General features: G+C 43.9%; 1 protein-coding gene across 2 annotated transcripts in view; it reads left to right on the top strand.

Moving 5' to 3' along the window:
• Positions 1 to 20,600, top strand: part of GHRH (growth hormone releasing hormone) — a 54,604-nt gene that overhangs the window by 17,515 nt on the left and 16,489 nt on the right. For both annotated transcript variants that reach the window (XM_085614562.1, XM_085614561.1), the window contains exon 2: positions 17,759 to 17,884. In XM_085614562.1, coding sequence (XP_085470688.1) covers positions 17,759 to 17,884 — 126 coding nt within the window. The remainder of the gene's footprint in view (positions 1 to 17,758; positions 17,885 to 20,600) is intronic.

Genomic DNA, 20,600 nt, shown 5'->3' with positions numbered 1-20,600 from the left:
TTGTGTCGTTAACTGTATTAGGGGCTTGGCTATGTAAGCATACTGGGGAATCCACTGCCGGCAATATGAAGTGAGGCCAATGAATGCACGTACCTCCTTTTGTGTCTTGGGCTGTGACAGGCCACAACTAATTCCCCTGAAAGATCACAATAAAACATGAGAAAAGGGAAGAGCAACATACCTATTTCCTTGGCTTAATTTCTAAGGGTGCTAATTTAATTTCCAAGGGGCTTAATTTCTAAGGGGCTAGCGGGAAGCGAACCTCCTCAGGGGCCAGCAGGAAGCCAATATTCTCCTCAGGAAGCCAATATTCTCCTCCTTCCCCCCTTTTTGACAGGAGGAAATCTGAAACAGATTTCACTGCTGTCAAACATTATCAAACCCTGTGTCTTGTCAACACCATCGATCCCTGTGTGCAGCAACTGGGCGTAAGCAAAATTATAGGAGATGCACAGCGCATTTGAAATGGCGAGAAATCCTTCTAGCAAATGTACAAACCTCATTGTGTTAGCTCATAGGCTGGCCAAATGACATCTCATATGCAAATGTCCCTATTATGTGAACCTACACCAACCTGAAGTCAATATTAATGCTAGGAGGCCATACTAGGAATGCTAAACTTCCTAAATATTTGGAAAACCAAGTTTAAGAACACTTATTAATGTTGATAATTTCATAATTAATAATTTATCTGCTAAAGAAACCAGTCATTTTGTAATAATTTCCACCTATACAATAAGCTGCATCCCTCGCCTTTCATATTCAAACGTCTCCCTTCAGAAGCCCAAACCCAATAGCCTAATTTAAAAACATGTCAACTTTTGGCGCCACCATTTACAAGAATGAGTTTACTAAAGCAAACTTTAAAAAGGAAATCCTGTCAGATATTTTCTCATTACCCTAAATACCGAGCCTCATTTGTGGAAGCCCATTTACAACATTCTAAAAGGCAGAGTTGTCACTCTGGGGTGGCAGTCCTTATTTAAAACAGGCATTTCAAGTGTTAAGATGCCAGTGTACAGATCATAATTGTTCCTTAATGTCCAATCTGGAAACATATGACCGAGGCTGCCTGTCTATAAGAGAAGGGCAGTCATGTGACACATATTTTAGTCTTGCATAACCTTTTTTCTTCTTTTATTCATCTCCAATACCAATTAGACATACACTGATAACGTGTTGTCTGCTATTTTGACAGCATGATAATGGTAATATCATGTCTGTGAAATTTAGTAATAACTAATAACATACATAAATGAGCAGTGATGCGCAATTACCGTACCTACAGCTCAGAGGCGAACATTCTGGCCTGCTTAATTTGTCAGGCTTATTATCAATAACTGATTTTCCTTTCCTGCCTTACTCACCCCCCATCTGACAGAAGGTCATCTTAATGATGAGCAGCTGTCAGCTGGACTGACTGTGTTATTTCCGACACATAGGACCAGAAAAAATATTCAAAAATGAAAAACACACGAACATTTCTTTTTGGAAAGGTGTTATGCATCTATTTCAACACAATGTACCCTGATTTCCTATTTGAAGGCACATATCTCATGTTTCTTCTCATACTTGTAACCATTGGATCATTCTTCCAATCCAACCGGTGGCAGCTTTGGGCCACAATTTCCACTGTGAAAATTGTCTGAATTTGAAAATCGTTTTTATATAGGCATATAGCCCTTAAAATTTCAAGCAAGAGCATCATTTTACTTTTTGTCTAGAAGCAATGTAACATTTGCTAAAAAATAAAACAACAGTCTTCCATAGACATTTCCTCGGGGCACTGGTCTTGCACAGAATCGAACAAAGGAAGGTTTCTCGAGTTTCATTTCTCAGCTGCCCTGTCTTATCAGAGAAGCTAAAAAATAGCCCCTCAGCGCGGCTTGAGCCTGGGCTGCCAGCCATCTGTTTTTTTTTTTTATCTACTCCTGGCCCTCAAGGCTCTCCGGCTGTAGGCATTACACAGATGCTATGTCAGAGAAGCTTTCTAAGCAGTGATTTCACCTCCCGTTTTCCGCTCCTTATCGTAGCCCCCACCTTCTCCTCACTCTGAAGCTGTCAAAGACAAAAAGTCTTCCCAATTCCATATAAACTGCAATAATGCACCCTTATATACAATTTGTTCTCAGGGGGTCGTAATCTTATTTTTTCTAATCTCAGTTTTAGTAAAACGCTCACGGTGAATAATGTACAGCACAAAACTTACTAGCACAGAGCAGAGATTGGGTATTACTTCGCACAATGGTACTTATTTTATCAACCTCTAATAGGTGGGAGTCTCTGCATGTTCAGCGTGAATCAGGACCCACAACCGTCTGGACGCAGCACATTGGCTCACTGAACCACCAAGAACACAAACCTGTATTCTTGAACAATTTGCAAATTCGAAATACCCACAATTTTTCTCAAGCTAAACTTTTAACCGATCACTAATTATTTTTTCGTTAACACTTTGTACATTAGGGGTGTCATCAAATCACAGGGGTTGCTCCTTCTCTAGCTACACCCCTCTCAATTTCCTTTTGACAACGTAATCAAATGTTGGACCATGTAAACACCAGCTATGCGCTGTTCGTTTGGTGGGAGGCTCAAGAACCTTTGGGCTACTACATCATTATTATATGTATCGGGGTACTTGCGGTAGCACTCTAACTGGTCTTTCTACTGGGGCCACTCTTGCTAGTTCCTCTGAAAGGACGCGATAAATACCAGCAACGACAGTATTTTTTTCTCTTTCAGCCTGTTCTCTTTTTTTACACGCTCCCCTTCCTCCTGTAACTTCATTTCTTTGGCTTTTTCAGACTCCTGTCTACTTCTCTCTGCTTTGTGGAACACTTACTCTGTCCTTCTATGTGACTCCTTGCGCCAAAACTCAATGGCATCTTTCCGAGCAGGTCTACATTTTCTCTTCCATAACTCTTCCTCTACCTTCATAATGCATTCCGCATCCCACGTTCCCGTGATAGGCCATCGATACTTTGTCTCTAAATCCTTCGTGTAATCCACCCATAGTTCTAAAAACAACACGGCATCTAAACCATGTTTACAGTACATGAAATGTCCAGGTGTGTCTCTAGGCGGAATGTTAACTGGTTCCTCTAGTGCACCTTTCCTGGTACATATCTTACGCAGTTTCGAAAACAACGGCATGTTGGAATGTAACCAAAAACAAAGATCACAATGAACCAAAAACAAAAATCACAATGAAACAATCTTACATACAAACCTGACACATTCAAACCTAACTGAACCTGACTAAGACAATAACATTCATACAGTTGAATCGGTGCACCTGAATACTTGAATACTTGAATTCTTGAATACTTGAATACTTGAATACTTGATGCATGCTCTTGAATACTTGAATACTTGAAAACATACCAGTCTCACAAGTGAGACACGTCTTTACCGTGTTCATTAAATGAACCCTTCTTTATGCAACCCCATGAAAAACTCACCGGGAAGCAGAACTTGAAGGCCTCGGACACTTGACGCTGCGCAGGGAATGGCGTATCTTTGGTGGATCTCTAGAAACCTCGGACACAGCTCTCTTGCAGGGTGGGCTCTGGGTTGGGACGATCCGCAATCCTCACCGCCTCGTATGGATGCCTGGTCGCAGTCCGTCTCCTTCGTTGGCCTGAGGGAGTTGGCGGGAAAACCCGCGACGTGCGCACTTGAAGTCCGTCACGGCTGTGGAAGGGGGCAAAACTGGACCTTCATCTCCGGCGCGTGGGGAAAGAGATTTGTCCCTGTTCGGGCGCCATTAAATGTCGTAAATAAAGTATTACGCACTCAGAATTTCTATAGGTATCAATATGATCATGTATAAAGCAAGAGGCTGAGTCTGTGGTATCAGGTTCAAAAGGGCTTTATTCAAATAACTCGAGTTATAGGGAGAATAGTTCCATCACCACAAGGGATCAGGACGGGTCTGGGATTTCTCAATAATTCTCAATCTTTATTCACAGAGTACAGTATATATACATTCAATATTATACGTAAGCAGGAGCGCTTCAGGCAGAGCAAGAGAGAATGAGATAAGAGCATGTGGGTGTGTAAGTAGGCGTGAAGGTGGGCGTCCATGTGGGCGTCCACGTGATGATCATTGGTGAATGTCATAGGTGGGTGGATACCTGGAGGGGGTTGCGTGGTCAGCTGGAACTTTACTGGAACTTTGCCTTACTTGTGCTCAACTCGAGTATGACGTGTAATTGACGTGTGACTGGGGGAAGGCTGCTTGTGCAGTCGGGGAGTCTAGAAGAGAGGCCTTCAGTGTCAGGACGACCAGCACATCTTGTATTATCTGATATCTGAAGTCCGGAGCAGGGACTGATCTGTGACATAGGTTGCCCATCACCAAGAGCCGATGTGGCATCTATTTCTTCATTCACTGCGTAGGCCTTACATGGGGGCTATGGGCTTTTCACTGACGTGAGCTTTGCAATCACACAAAAAGAGACAGAAAGGCTAGGCTCTCTCCTTTGCAGACGGGTTGTGTTTATTCCTCCTTCTCCAGGCAGGAATGTGGTTCAGTAGGAGTAAGCAGATAACCGTGCTCAATACTGTCTCGGCACCTCGGACAGGGCCCCTTTGGCTGAGGCCCAAGTGTGCAAGGCCAAGGATACGCAGCTGCAGCTCTCAGAGCGTCTGAGGCCTGAAACCTCTTTTCGGCTCTGGCTGAGCCACAATAATGGGCTTTCATGAAATGACACGAGTGCAGGAAAATATGATGCAAAACGTGTAGGCCTCAATGCAGATTTGTCGTTTCTCTCATGGGAGACTGGATGATGGCAGGCCACGTTATAGCATAAGCATCATGATAGACAGGCCATGGAGGGGGAAATGCATGGGATACATGCATGTGTACATAAAGCGTTGGGGGGCACATAGGGGACACATAGGTCTCATAATTTTTATTTCCTCAGATGCACCGGTGTCTATGGTGGCTCGCACTTCTTGGTCGTGGATCCTTATGCGGCAGCTCGGAAGTTTGCGCCTTTTCCTCGGCGGGTGGTCTGCGGCGAGTACGTAGTGGTCTGGGTAGTCTCCCGTGACATCGTCCTTGTCCTCACTGTCAGGTGATCCTCCTACCGCTTGGGCCGTTTCCTTCCGTGGCTTTGATGACCTGCATAAGGCTGAAAAGTGGTTTACCCTGCCGCAGGCTGTACACCTTTTTAGGTCTCGCCTGACCCAGCGCATGCGCTGGTCTGGCGAGACTTATTGAGAGGGCTCCAAAAAGTGCTACCAGGCCAGCCTAGAGCTACAGTGCATGTGCGCGGGCACGCGCGCCGCGCTTTACCGCGATTACTTTCACTTTCGCGGCCGCTTTGATGTTTGATCGTGATCACGATCGCGATCACTTTTGCGGCCGCATGGCCGCTTTGCATAGCCAATAGGTCTCGCTTTTGGGACCTTATAAGTATTTAGTTATGCAACTGTTGCATAGCTAAACACTTATAAGGTCCGAAAGGCGAGACCTATTGGCTATGCCAATGCTTGTTCCTTTTGCTGGGCAGTCCTGCATGCGGTGGGGTGTTCCTCCGCAATATCCACATTCCTTTCCTTTGCCTTGTGTGTGTTTGCCAGGGAATCGACCGGATTTGGCCTTCACAACGTTCGCTTGCTCAACCTTTATGGAGCGGTGGAGTGCAGCTTCCATGTGCGATGCCCGGGCCTTTGACAACTCCTTCGATCTTCCCAGAGTGAGAATGTCAGCTAACGATTTTACGGACTCCTGGAGGAGGGTTTCTCTTAGCTTCGAGGAATAGAAGCCCTGTATGATTTGGGCTCTAATTTTGTCTTGTTCATCCTGGATTCCCCGCGTGCTGTCCAGTTCCTTCAGGCGACCATGGAATGTGTCTAACGCTTCCTCCGCTTCTTGTTTAGCTTTGTGGAAAATGAATCGCTCATAGTCCCTGTTCGCCAAGGGCTCGAAGTGTACGTTTAGGGCATTCAACAACATCATGTATGTCTTGGGCGTGGCCTCCACCAGAGTCTTGTAGATGTGATGAATGTTCTTACCTCCTAGGTGTAGGAGTAGAGCTCTGCGCCGTTCGTGGGTGATGCCTGCCCCTTCGAAGTAGAACTGAAGGTGCTCCGTCCAGTCCCTCCATTTCGGGGCGAGCGACGAGGGTGTGCCATCTACCACAAACGGCTCGATTGCCGGGATTGCTACCATCAGGACGTTGCAGGGGTTCACCTCGCAGCACGAGGACTGCCACACCACAGCAGAAGCGGCAGCCGCCTGACCGAGGGCAGATGTGACTCGGTAGCGCACAGGCCTGACCATTCAGGCGACTCCTGTTTGTGCAGGCTGTGGATGTCCAGTAGGGGGCAGCTGGGGCTGAATAGCCACTTGGCAGGGGTGCTCCGTGGGCTGGGCAGGTACAGGTAGAGCGAAGTGGGGGAGGCAGAATCTCAGGGCCCGCCCCAGGAGGCATGTGGAGGCAGGGTAGCAGAACCCTGTGCCGATTGCAGGCACAGCAACACCTCTGTGGAGGGCCTTGCAGCCATGCTTCACTCCGTGATAGCGTGTGAACATTACAGCCTCGTCGCCAGTGTAATAACGCTCAGCTGGGTGGTGCTGCGTGCGCGCTGAGAGTGTTAATTAAATACGGGACACAAGTGGTACAGTGCTTAACGCGGTCCCGACTACCGCCGTCGGGTCCCGCCTCTTTATTTATATAAGCGTATTATGTCATGCGCCAGTGCGTACATTTAAGCTCAGTGCGGCGGTGGACTAGACCGCCACCCCGCACTGAGAACACTACAACCCTCTCTCTGCTCCTCGGTCACTTCTTCCATCACCTAGCTGCTCACAGACTCCTCGCATTGTTTGTGGAGGAGGCTGGCAGCCGGCCCGCTGCCTCTTACTGCTCTCCTCGCACTCGTGAACATTTTCACAAGAAGCTCCAGCTCTGATCCAAGGACTACCTCCGCCCTGTCTAAGATTTTGAAAAAGAAACGATCAACCCCATGAGCTGCAAGACCATGATTTAATCACAGAACAGCTGTGTTTTTTACATGTTGTTCTTGTTCTTGTGTTCAGGACAATCAAACTGGCTAGTGGGTTGTTTAATATTTGTCTAACCATAGTGTGCATACTGTGGGATTCATGGCTTGTTTTCCACATAAATGCCTAAACAGACTTTCCGTACCTCGCCATGATACAGCATTGCAGCACTCTGGACTTCCCAGTACTCACGATCCTTAGATGTTGTTTTCCACTACTGGCTGGTTTAAGTGTGCCAGCAGGTGCAGGGCCATGGGTTGCACAAATATCGTGCACTATGTTTCACAATTCACAATGTACCCCCTAATAATGTGCCTAGGATCACACATTTTTTGGTCTAAGTACCAAAGAGTGTATTAGAATTCAGAACTCTCTGTTCCTCTGTGAGCTGCTTCTGCCTGCTCCATCCTATGTTCCTAAAGCACAGCAGGAGAAAGGCATCTTCGTTATTTATGTATAAGACAGACTATATCATCTATCTTACATTGTCCTGTGCACCGCACACCACTCCCCCATTTTCTTTTTCTCTACTCTCCATCTCATCTGTCTTCTCTCGTATTCCATTCCTATTGTTGGTCTAGCTTTCACCTCAACCTCTCCTTCTCTTGCATTTCTCACACACTTTCCCTCTCTACCCGATTCCTCTCTCCCCATCACTGCTGGTCTTAGCTCGTGCTAATTTTTTCTCCCTTCTTCTCTCTATTTTCCTTGTTCCCTCTTTCATCCCCATCTCTCAGTTCACACATGATTTACCCCACTTCCTACCTTCTCCCACTCCTCTACCATCTCTAAGTATATGATCCTCTCTCTGTCTCCTTATATACCTCTCTCCCAATCTCCTTGATGTCTCCCATTACTTACCCTCTTCTTATTTCTCGTTCTTCCTTATCGTGACTCCCTTTACAATTATTTCCCTCATACTTTTCTGTGGACCGCTTCCCTCCTCTGGAGAGTGCAGACGCTGGGTGCCATATGCCCCAATTGTATTCTAAGTGATATGTTTATTGTGTGTCACAGACATACAAACATACATAAAAGCTGTGTCACTCACACATGTGAAATAGCGCCACCTGAAAGATTGTTCAAAACCAAGATAACTAGCTTATCTTTATTTGATTAATTATAAATTTTTTTTAATGCCAATCCCTGCTCATAACATAAGCTGCTACCTATGTCATTATCATATGAAATATCTTTATTGATATCATAACTCCACTTTCACAATTATATTATCAACTTTCTTGCTTTCTAATATTTACTTGAAAATGCACCATTTGCCCACTCTTTTTCCAAAACTTTCTCTGTAAGGGGGCGGGGGGGGGAGAGATGCCTCCCGAACCCTAGTTATGGTGGTCAGGCAGCTCACTCGACACCGGGCACTCATTCAGCACTTTTACGCTTACCATTTTCAAATGTCACCAGCCGCCACTGCCCTACACCAACTTTCTCCTGTAACTTCCTCCTTCTTTACAGACCGCCATCTGGCAATGGAACATTCCAGGACATTTCTGGACACAGGTTCAAACCTTCATACACTATATGCAAATCTATGCATCTTTGGTGACCTAAACAAATGGTTTGACAAACCTAATATGCACCAACGCCTGAACTATTATCACTGGCCTAGACACAATGGGCCCGATTCACAAAGGCAATCTGAGACAAAAGTCTAACTTTAAGACTTTTGGTATTCACAGAGGTCATTTACAAGTCGTATCTTTACGTATGCAGTCAGGCCGGAATCTCCTCACCAGGGCTGTACTCTCCACACCCGGGCCGGACTCTCCGTCTCCAGTCGTACTCTTAGGCTCGGACCGGATGAAGTGCATTCAAAGGGCCGTAATACAATTTTCTACAAAAAGGAACATCAGGAACGTGTGATAAATGTTGGAGGAGGTCATGAAAATCAGTTTGGGCAAGGAAAAGGGTGTGGGCGGACACTACATGATATCACAGAAAAGTTAGCTCTGTTGCATCACGGTACCAACAGTCCACGATTTACGCTTCCCTCAGTGTTGAGCAGTCCATGAGTTGCACTCCCCCCAGTGTTGACTGTAGGGTGACACTACTAGAGTCTGGTTGCATTGAACAAGTTGGGTGTCACCTTTGGTTATAGCTGAAAAAGCAGATGGCCGTTTGCGCTTTTGTGTGGACTTGAGGTGTGTGCATAATGAAATAGTTAGAGACAGTTTCCCATTGCCAAACATAAATGAAATGACTCTGTTGTTAAATGGGGGATTATTTTTCTCAAAATTAGACCTTAAGCATCACTATTCAACATTGGCGTAGTGAAACTCTGCTTTAACAGCTTACACAAGGGTGGTGTTAACACATAAATATGTATGAGCCTTGTCTGTCTGCGCCTCTGCAGACAGAAGCTCTTAAAAACAAAATGTAAAGGAAATGAAACAGAGGTCCAGGATCCAAATCAAATCAGAGAAAAAGTGGCCCAAAAGATAAAATGATGAGAGAAAGAGAGGAAAAGCTTCAATAGGATCAGCAGGTGTAATGCCGCTGAGGCTCAGAGGCCTAAGGGGGCCGCTGAACTCTGATTTTAAATGTATTTTATTACTTAAATGCCAGCTGGGAGGCATTTTGTCCCTTGTATTAGGGCCCACAATACACCGGCTACACTACTCAGACTGTGATAGAGAGAGGGCTGGAACGAAGAGTTAAATGAATGGCATATAAAAAAAAGAAACTAACAAGAAGGAACGAGAATTTGCATGAATAAACATAAAAAGATACAAGCAAGGAGGAAAGGACTAATGGTTAGAAGTTGAAAACAATATTTTCTTGTGTGATTGAAAGAATGGCTGGGATTATAAAGGCATCAATGTGGAGATAAAGCCGCTTTTATTATGCCGTAATGTTGTGTATATGTTTTGCAATATGATCTCTATGTTAAGTTGTCACCAGCAGGTATTATTTGTTTGTCACACAATATAGAATGCACTAAAGTAAAGATACTCAGCAAAGTGAAAAGCATTTCCATACATGCAATGTCTGTTTTTCGTGTAAGGTGATGATGCACTGATTCACACAACATATATACTTGTGTGAGCTGAGTGGACATAGGTTTAAGGAAGAATAAGAAGCTGTCATTGTCTATTACAAATATGGATTAATTGATTATTAGCTAATTTATTTAAGGGTTTTTGTTCAATGCTAAAAATGTTCTTTTTCAGACACTTTGGAGTGTACGTTGGTGTTATCTAGCAAGTAAATAGTTATCCCCAGGAATACAAGACAGGACTTGCTTTAGTGCTGGTGCCACCTAGTGCAACTATTTTTTGGCACCCTGTGACCTCCTTCCCCACGGATTGCCTCACTACCACCCACCACCATTGACTCTCATCTCTCCATAGCCCTCCCTCACATACATTTCATTTGTTTTAAACGCTGGTTGGGGTTGGCTTTACTCAGGGGCAGCTGGTAACATATAAAAGTGGTGGGCGAGCAAAGTGCTCTACTGCATCCCAAAACACATATACATAAAACAATTTTGCAAAATAAAAACAGTTGAATGCATTACAATAACATAAAAAAATAAAATAAATATACTTATCCGGGCTGTGTCCTCTCTGTTCTTCACAATCTGTGGCTCCAATGGGCACAAGTGGAAGAGGTAACTTCCCTAAGCAATCCAGATACTGCTCTCATGCTGTTAGAGAGCAGCGTCAGGATTGGATGGAGGGGGTTGGCTAGATGCTCCTTCAGTCCGTTTAGGCCTGTGCTTGGTCTCCACCCAGCTGTCTAAGACAGCTGTATGGAGAGCTTCAAAGTGCATATGTCAATATAAGAACAAGACCAAAACCACAAAATTAAAAAAATTGGAAGTCCAGATATGATTTTTCAAAGAATAAACTGTAAAATGGCACTTACATTGCCAAATAAGCATTGATTGAAGATATCTGGTTGTGCCGGACTGGGACCAAGTCAAAAGTTCAGGCCGATTGTAATGGAGCATGGGCCGGATACAGGGACCCAGTTAAGCCCGCTGAACAGAAGCACCTTGATCCAAGCTGGGTCGACATCGAAGAGGATGAGGTGTGCAGCTGAAGTAATGTGCTAGTATCGATAATCGCAATGGAGGGGATGCGTCGATTTTCTCTAGTGTGGCGATGTGTTAGTTCCGAAGGCGATGCACCGGCTCCAAGATGTGGTGGTTCCGAAGGCAATGCACCGGGTTTCTCCACGCAAAGGTGGTGATGCGTTGGCTCCGAAGCCCTAGTTCCATAGGCGATGCAGCAGATCCCAAGGCAATGCGCCAGTCCTGTTCACGCAACAGCAGTGATGCGCCTATTCTGATCTTGAAGCAGAGGATGCGTTGGTTCCAATGGAGTAAACACCTTAGGACCACTACCAATTGTCCAGGACTGGGGTGGCACCACCTGGAAGGGCAAACTCACAGGTTGCTGAGTCCAGGTGTAGGACAGAATTGAAGGAAGCCTTATATGTCCTTGAGACTTCAGATCAGGAGGCAAGCCAGCAAGCCCTTGGAGTCACTCTGGGTTCAAGTGATGCAGGTCCAGTCATTCTCACCCAGGCACTGGAACAGCAGGCAGCAGGGCAGCACAGCAAGGCAAGAGTGTAGAAAAGCAGCAGTCCAGCAGAGTGGCAATCCTTTCAGCCACACAGCAGTCCTTCTTCCTGGCAGAATGGTCACAGATACAGAAGTATACTGAAGTCAGGGTTTAAGAGGTCCAGTACTTATACCCAGTTGTGTATTTGATGTGCCAGAAACTTCAAAGAAGGGTCTTTGAAGCTCACAGAGGTCCTGCCTTCATGCCCCGTCTCCAAACTCACTACAGAGGGGTATGCAGCCCGTTGTGTGTGAACAGGACACGGCCTGTTGAGGTGTTAGAGTCAGGCTGTGCCCAGCTCCTCCCTCCCATCGCCCAAGATGGCCCATCAAGCCACACCTAAGTTCCATTTGTATGTTGCTGTCTATAGGGAATACACAAAACCCAGCTGTCACCCAATCCAGTCCGAACTGAGACAGGCAGCAGGCACCAAATAGCTAAAGTAACACAATGCCAGCTTTCTAAAAGTGGCATTTTCAGAATTCCATTTTAAATTCTGACTTCACCATAAATTGTTATTTTAAATTGTGATTCAAAGAGACTCCAGACTTTGGGGTCTCTTCTCTTCCCAATTGGATATTACACTTATAACATGCAATAAGGTAACCCCAATGTTTTCCTATGGGATAGATATTACAATAGTAAAACATGACTTTGGGAGTTTTTCACTACCAAAACATGTAAAATTTAAAAGTCCATGTCCTGCCTTTTAAATGCATTGCAGCCCTGTCCTATGGGTTTTGCAGGGCCCTACCTTAAAGGTGACTTACATGCATAAAAAGGGAAGGTTTTGGCCTGGCAAAAAGGTTGTTTTGCCAGGTCGACATGAAAGGGTAAACTGCACACACAGGCTCTGCAGTAGCAGTCCTGAGACATGGTTAAAGGGCTACTTATGTGGGGGGCAAAACAGTGCTGCAAGCCTACTAGTAGTATTTAATTTACAGGCCCTGGGTACTAGAGGTACCACCTTACATGGGACTTATATGTAAATTACATATACCAAATGGGGATGAACCAATACTACCATGTTTAGGGGAGAGAGCACAAGCACTTTAGCACTGGTTAGCAGTGGTACGGCGCAGAGAGTCCTAAAGGCAGCAAAAACGCGTTAAGAGAAGTGGAGAAAGTAAGCAAAAGGTTGGGGGGAAGACCACCCGAGGCTGTCCCTTATTGGCTCTAAACCCTTTGTACATCTAATAGGTGGACACACCCAGTGCCCAGCGTGGGCATCTGGACAGTTGCACACCCCCTTTTGAGATTTTCAAAGACTTCTTCTGAAAACCTGTGTGTGGTTTGTTCTCATATTACATAAAACACTGGCCACTTTTCAATATTTAGATATGCGACCAAGTTCTTTACATCAGCTGCTACTGCAATACCAACAATGTTGATAGGTCTTGATTAAGGTTCATTGTCATAACATGGGAGTGTTGAAGGAAACCCAGAGACCCTTGGTGGAACAATGGAAAGTTTAATTGTAACAATAAAGGAGCTCATGATGGCACATGATGGTAGCACATGACATGCTTGATGCCAGGGAATCAACTGTCAGAGTATTTGTTAAGATTACAAGATGCACCCAGCATGTGCACCAGAAGTGCACCACCAATAAATGCAAACATTCTAAACAAGACAGAAGACACCATCTAAGTATGAAAGAAATCTAAAATATGCAGCACATAAACCACATATATTCCTTCTTTAAAAAACAATACAAAGTGCAATCCTATAGATATGGTATATCACATGTCATATTCCTTCATTTTTATTTGTTTTCAATTTAGTACAGTACATAACCACTAAATTTCCTAGGAACTTCTAAGCATCTTTTTCCAACTGATCGTATCCTAGGCTCTCCACATGGTTCATTCAGGACTGACACCAATATAATTTACACAATAACTTTTGTGTAGCTGCAACACTAGAGTGTCGTCAATGTGCAATTCACATCAATTTCTACCTAACCGTCCCTGGTGGTATAAGCAACCCCTGCCATAACACTATATCATCTTCAATGGAAAGTTCAGAAGCAATCTGGGAAAAGATGCATAACCCCTTACATAAATTTCTATCTGGAGCCCTGCCATTTACAATGTATTTATTTACTTCACAATAAACTGAATCGCTCTGACATGCTTTCACCCTCTCACCATTCCTACACAGCAGCTACAGCTGCCACAACACATTCTTGTATAAATTCACCTTCCTCTCTCTCCACAGTTTTCTCACCATCCTCGCTCTCCACAGAAGTCTCACCATGAAACTTAGAAAGGCAATCCGAGCACACATTGTTCCTGCCAGCACATTTGTTAATGTTCAACTCCTGCAGATGTGAAATCAGTTGTGCAATTTGATCGATGCCTTAGCAATACCATTACCATCCATAATGTACACTAATGGTTCATGATCAGTAAAAAGATTGAAACATGAACCCCACAAGTGTGTTTCTAATGTTTTTACATGCCACGCGCATACTCATATTCAAACACAATGGTGTTATGCTGTTTCTGTGAACGAAGCAATGCATATGACATAAATGCCATAGTGCGTTCTCATTCTCTACCATTAATCAATTGGCATAACAGAGCCCCAAGACGAAGCCTTAGCGTCAACAGTTACAGTATATTTTGATCAACTCTTAAATGGTTTTAATGCAGGTACTTTGAAAATCATGATCTTCACACATCTTAAAGCCTCTTCCTGGCCATCTTTCAGTCATTCTCTCCAAACAATTCCCTTCAATGTGGCTCATAAAGGTTCTATAACAGTGGCACATTCTCACACAAACTTTGCATAATACTCACTAAGGCTATAGAAAAGATCTCAGCCCATCATTGTCCTAAGGTGGAGCACCTGTCTTAATTGCTTCAAGTAAATCTGGATTAGGCTTACTACCATCAGGTGTAATAGTGTGTATCAGTAATCGACTGCGTCAGTCATAAATCTAGGCTTTTCCTTTTTAACCATCATACCCATCTCTATCAAGATCTTCAACACTAGGGATGACCTTTCATTTTGCTCTTCTGGTGATGCAGCAAACACCAGCACATCATCCTTAAAAGATTGAACCCACTTAGGTTTCCCAAAAAGGGTATTGATATTCTTTTGGAACACACTAGCCGTCATGGCGAACCTAAATAGAAGTCTTAAGTATTTGAATCGTCCAAAGGTGATTGCAAATGTGGTTAAATCTTGAGATTCTGGGCACGGACTCACTTGCTGATTTGATTATTTTAGATCAATAATTACTGAGAAATGGAGAGAGCTGTCAACATCATCATCTCATTCACCCTAGAAGCTTGGCATTCGTCTAATGACATGATATTGAGACCATTCTATTTAGTGAGCTGCTGACTGATTATCTGGTCTGACTCTTCTGGGCAGTCTGTTGAGTAGTAAAGGGGCAGACTATTATGTCTGGAGTCTTCGATGGCTGTTGCGACTGATTTTGCCTCCGATGGCTTGCTTGAGTTTGTCAGGTACCTCCATAATCATCTGAGTTAGCTTTACCTATTGTGTCTAGGAAGGGACAGTGTGTTGATGCATGGTGACATCAATGCTGTGGTTGTGGTTGACGATGCTCTTGTAGCGGGTGGCTGGTCTATTGAAGGTGAAGGTGCGACAACCATGGTCTCACTATAAATCGTTTACTCCATGTCTATGTGTGAATCAGTATGATGTTCAATGTGCACATGTTCTTTGATGTCCCTGTATCATCCTCTACTACCACTTGCAGGACATATCCTGGTTAGAGCTGCTGGAGCTCTTGTAGGGACAGGGTAGTAGATTTAGCCTGTTGTGTGTGCCTGCTGTTGGCATGTGGTTTTGGCCTTGGTGCATCTCCAGTATGACATCTGCAAAGGAAATGGTGAAATTGTTGTGTACATATGGACATGGACTCTTACAAGTGCCTATTGTACTGGTATGTTGAAAGCTTAGGACACTTTCTGTACTTTCTGAATGCTTCACTGTCCCTCTGACCTCCACTCACCCTGGTCACCCCTGTCAAACCCACTATAGACGAGGCCTTCTGTTACAATGGACTGATGTTCGGCTGTGGCGGGGAGTCACCTCCTTTTGCCAGGCTTTTATTCCATTGTTTGGGAAGCAGCATTGCATACCCGCTGTGTCATGTCATCAACTTCACACTAAATAACCTGAAATTGATTATGTTTGTTATGTCTTACCATAGCGGCCTTGTTCTGAGGAAGTCTTGTAATTTGTCACCTTGCTGTCCAGGAAGCAAGGCGCATACTTGACCACCACATCAAAAAGGACTTTGCTCCTTCATGGAAATGAGCACCGTGGCTGCCTGGCTGTGCTGGTCTTAACTACATTGATCTTCTATGTCCAGGCAATAGTGGGATTGGGTCTGGATAATGGATAAACCTTAGGATAACTCTCCTGACTTTTTCAATGCTTGTTAGCCAGCTGCCTAGAGCCACCCTTGTCTACTCATGGGCACCCAGGCAGCACCTGGGTGGAATTTGCGGACAACGAGACTTGCAAATAAGTCTCCTTCTTAGGCTAATTGAGACAGGAGATCTATGTGGTATTCAATTTCAAATCTTTTTACTTGTGCAATTTTTGTACATGCACTAAAATCACATTTTTGAGAGAGTGCTACGATTGCGTCTTGAGTAAAAAACCTAGGGCCATATTATCAAGGAACGGTTTTAGCGACAAGAAACTGCCAATAAAGCGGCGATAATGGGCTTGATAATATGCCTGTGAGAATTCCAATAGAAGCCCAGGTTCACACCTTAACCTGGGCTTCTATGGGAATTCTCAAGGGCATATTATCAAGCCCATTATCGCTGCTTTAGCGGCAGTTTCCTGTCGCTAAAGCGGCGATAATGTGATCGCAGTTTCTTGATAATATGGCCCTTAGAATGATCCAGATGTTGTTATCCTCCTCAATGGGGTGCAGCTTGATTCATGCGGCAAAATGAGTATGTTTAGGAATACCTTGTACGCTTAGTGGGTTACAATGGGGAAAACACAAAAAGGGATGGGTGGTGTGCTTGAAAAAGCCTTACCACTGCCCGCTGCTTGGAGCTGCATTCCAGTACATCATTTACCAGATAACTATGTCACTCATGGCGGAGACCAGCCATATACACGTCATACAAGAAAATGGCGCAGTGCGGAGCTGCGAGCAATTTTGCTGTGCTGTATCATTTAAAAAACACAGGGATGCAACATATTTACAAGAATATGGCACTCTCCTGTGTTTTCCCTTACGCTTAAAAATGCTGCCTAGGGCCAACACAGACACCCTTGTGCCATAGTGTAAGGGTGCCTGCGTTCCAGGGATGATTCCCTGCAACGCAGGTACCCTTGCATCATGGTGGAAGGGTGTCTGTGTTGCAGGAATGAATGTTTATGTGCAGGAAGGTACACTTTCCTGCACAAAAATAATCTTTAAAGGCAATTTGCTCTTTCTATGTGTGGTGCAGAATGCTGCACACATAGACAGCGCAAAAACGAGGAGAAATAAAAGTATTTCTCCTTGCTGAGCTAATCTAATGCCTTCTATTCAGTGGTGTTAGTTTTTGGTGTTGCCTCAAATTTACAGATCCTTGTAAATCTGGGGCAGCGTCAGAAAGCAATGGGTGTTGTGTGGGTACACCCAAAGCAACACCCATTGCATGCTCCTTTCACGCAGATGCCTGCGCAAAAGGGGAAGCTGTTTACAAAGCGGCATTAAGCCACACAAAGTGGCATAATGCCGCTTTGTAACTATAAAGCAGGGCATTGCGCCACCCGAATGCCAGAAAAAGTGACGTTCTGGTGGCGCAATGCCCCAGTAAATTTGACCTTCAGTTTTCAAGTACCAACCCAAAGTCCCCTTTAAAAGCAAACACAAGCAACTCCAGATGGTTTTCGGTTTTGTTGTAGATCTTTATTTGCATGGCACAGTGAGACACGGAGCCATCCCTAGGCAAACCCGTCGCACCTATCTAAACATGAACAAAAAAATATCAATACAGATAATATGACATTTATAATAACAATTAAATAACACAAAGAGTGAAGAGAAATAGGAAAATGATGCCATGTCCTGCAGACTATATTGTGATCAGTTATGGAGAGAAGAACTGCGAGTTTACATTGTGTTTTCTTTTCAAAGCACTAGCCTGGGTTCTTTTTTCAGCTATGACCAGCTCCCCATCTCTGGGAAGGCCATGAGCTTCCAGCTTCGGGAGAGAGACCCGGTGCAGAGTCGAGACCTTTCCTTAGAAGAGCAGGAGCACTTCCTGAGTGACCCTACAGAGAAAAGGTGAGTTCACTGTCTGCAAACTCTTGCAACATTTGTACCCATTGGAGAAGGGCAGTGGTTGTTCATGGATATCTATTTTTGTATATAAATCTAATTAGTAGGTCAGCAAAGCAGTAGATGGATAGCTTAGGATTTGGATAAATGAGGAAAACTTGACTGGATAAGTGAGGATAACAGTGTATGAAAAGAAGTCAAGGTTGACCGAACCAAAAAGTAGCTGGATTAGGAGACTGGGGCAGCATGATGATGGTTATGCCAAATGAAGAAGTTCATGGTAGGTAAGTATGATACGTCAGCCCAAGAAAGGCCTGAGTGCAGTGTCAAATCTACTGTTTAATTTGTGATTGTGACTTTTCATCACTGTACTTAAACCGAGAGCAAGAGATGAAAAAAGGCAGAAAAGGGAAAAAGAAACATAGGGAAAAGGTGAAAAGGAAACAAAGCAAGGTTGAGCAAGAGCTTGTAATAGTGAGATAAAGAGACAGTGAGTGACTGATAGTGGAAAGAGCCATGAAATTAATAAAAAGGTAGGTGATTTTGATATTTAGCAATGCCGGCATTAAGCAAAACTGGTGATGGGCTCCTGAAAAAACAATTTTGGATCTCTGCGTATTTCAATAGTTAAGTCCTCAAAAAGGCCAATGTAAACAACTGTCCAAAGCCAAAGGTACGTAAAGCAAGCTGTACACAGATAAAGATGCCTAGCTTGAAAAAGGAAACAAGACCTTGGAAGAAAAATTGAAGAAGTCATGTAGCAGACCTAGCATCATTAGAATGAGAAATGTGATGGTTGCAGGGGAAACTGAAGAGTTATCTCACAAGAGCCTTTGCTGATCAAAGACGACTGTGGAAGGATTAGGTGAACTATGAGCAATGACGAAGGCCCCCATAAAATGAGAAAATGTGGTAGTACAGGGACTGCTATGCTTCAATGGTCACGCTTATAGTCTTTGGGGCATGAGAACGGATAGGGTTGAAAGAGGAGAAAACTGTTGATCAATAGGAAAGCCACGATCTGATTAAGAAATCCAAGGTGTAATTGGGAAGAATGTGGAGTGATCAGGAGACCCATTGATGGGTGGCTGTGAGATCATATGAATGAAGACGGGCAATATCGGGGACAAAGACTGTCGGTCACTGACAAAATGTGTGGTTGAATAAAGAAATCTGTCATTAGATAAGTAATGATTTCTTTAGATTAAGGAGATCAGTGCATGTTGAAAAAAGTTGAAATGTTATGAGTAGGCATCATACCATTAAAATAGGCAACAGATAATATATATGGTATACTTTCCGCAGTGAAGAAAACCTGTGTTCACCTTTCAGACATATACCAAGCCATTCTACTTTGAAAAGATCTGCTGAATACGATCCAAGGTGTTATTCTGTGTTCCTTGATGTCTATTAGAAATAGGGTTTCATGGTGGTCAGTCACAGGAACACTCATAATTCGGTCAGACGATTTCAGTAACCTTGCATTTGTGGAAGCAAAGCTCAGTGGTGTAAGAACTATGAAGGCAATATCATTAACTATCTCAAGAAATATCACATAATTTTGGGTCCACACTGGTTAAGTAGTAGATGCAAGTTACCCCCCTATTGCAAGAGATGCACAGCCCCGGACTACAGGTTGCAGTGTTCTCAATCAAGAACGTAGGGAGAATTATTTTACTGCTGTGCTCTGGCAGAGAAGGCCTTTGTGTCATAACTAGGGCCACCATCTCTTTTTGGGATTTCATTGTTTAGAAGTGCTGAAATTCCAGGCTTGGAAAGATGAGTAGGTTTATCAGATCATGCAGGATGGGCGAACCTAAGCCACATGTGCTTCAGCCTTTTTGATGCCAGTATTGAACTGACTGAGGTTCTCATTCACAATAGCACCAAATATCTAGGTAATAATAGAAGGAAAGGTAATACATTTATTTTGAGCATGTTGGTATAGCAAAGGGAATTTAGGTTTCCTGGTCTTCTAAAAATGGTGCTAGACCACACTCATAATTTCAAATACAAGGCATATGCAACATTCTAATGCTTCCCATCTGTCTTGTCTAGGTGAGAAGATGTCTCTATGTGAAGTAGGAAGGGAGAGAATGTGTATACTTGGGAGCTACTTCTGTAGTAAAGGTCTTGCACAACCAATCTCAGACTTAAGCCTCCTTCTCTTAATGAAAACAGTTCTCTGACCCACTCCAGCTTCCCACAGCATCCTAAGCCATTACTTGTGTGACTGGTACAATAAGTGGAGACGTTCCACAAACTGTTTACGAAGTCAAGAGTTAAATCCATTTCTTTGACCCAAATGAGCTGGTCTTTTGGATACAGACAAATGGCACCCTAGGTCATATTGAAACTTGCTGTCTCTTGCAAGTGTGTCTCTGGAGTACTCTTGGGCATAGATGATGCCCTTATTAGAAGGTTATGGATATGACTTCGCAGTCTATAACACATTGCTATGCAGAGCACGAGTTTTAACTCCTACATGCGGAAGATTAGCAGTGGAGTCTGGATTTGGAGATCTGGCTCTTAGATGTATTTCTACATACCATAATGCTTTGAGGTCAGGAATGAGGAAGCAATATTTGTATTGGTGTGCAGTTTATGTTTTGTCCACTCAAGACATGGTATCTTTGATCCTAATGGCAACAACAGAATTTCCAATTTTCTAGATTGTGCCTAATAAACACTTGGACACCTGGCCAATTTCAGGGATGGCAAT

The sequence above is a fragment of the Triturus cristatus genome, chromosome 7 (assembly GCF_964204655.1).
Source record: "Triturus cristatus chromosome 7, aTriCri1.1, whole genome shotgun sequence".
NCBI lineage: Eukaryota > Metazoa > Chordata > Amphibia > Caudata > Salamandridae > Triturus > Triturus cristatus.
The sequence above is the reverse complement of the archived record's forward strand: the minus strand, read 5'-3'. Positions and strand labels throughout refer to the sequence as shown.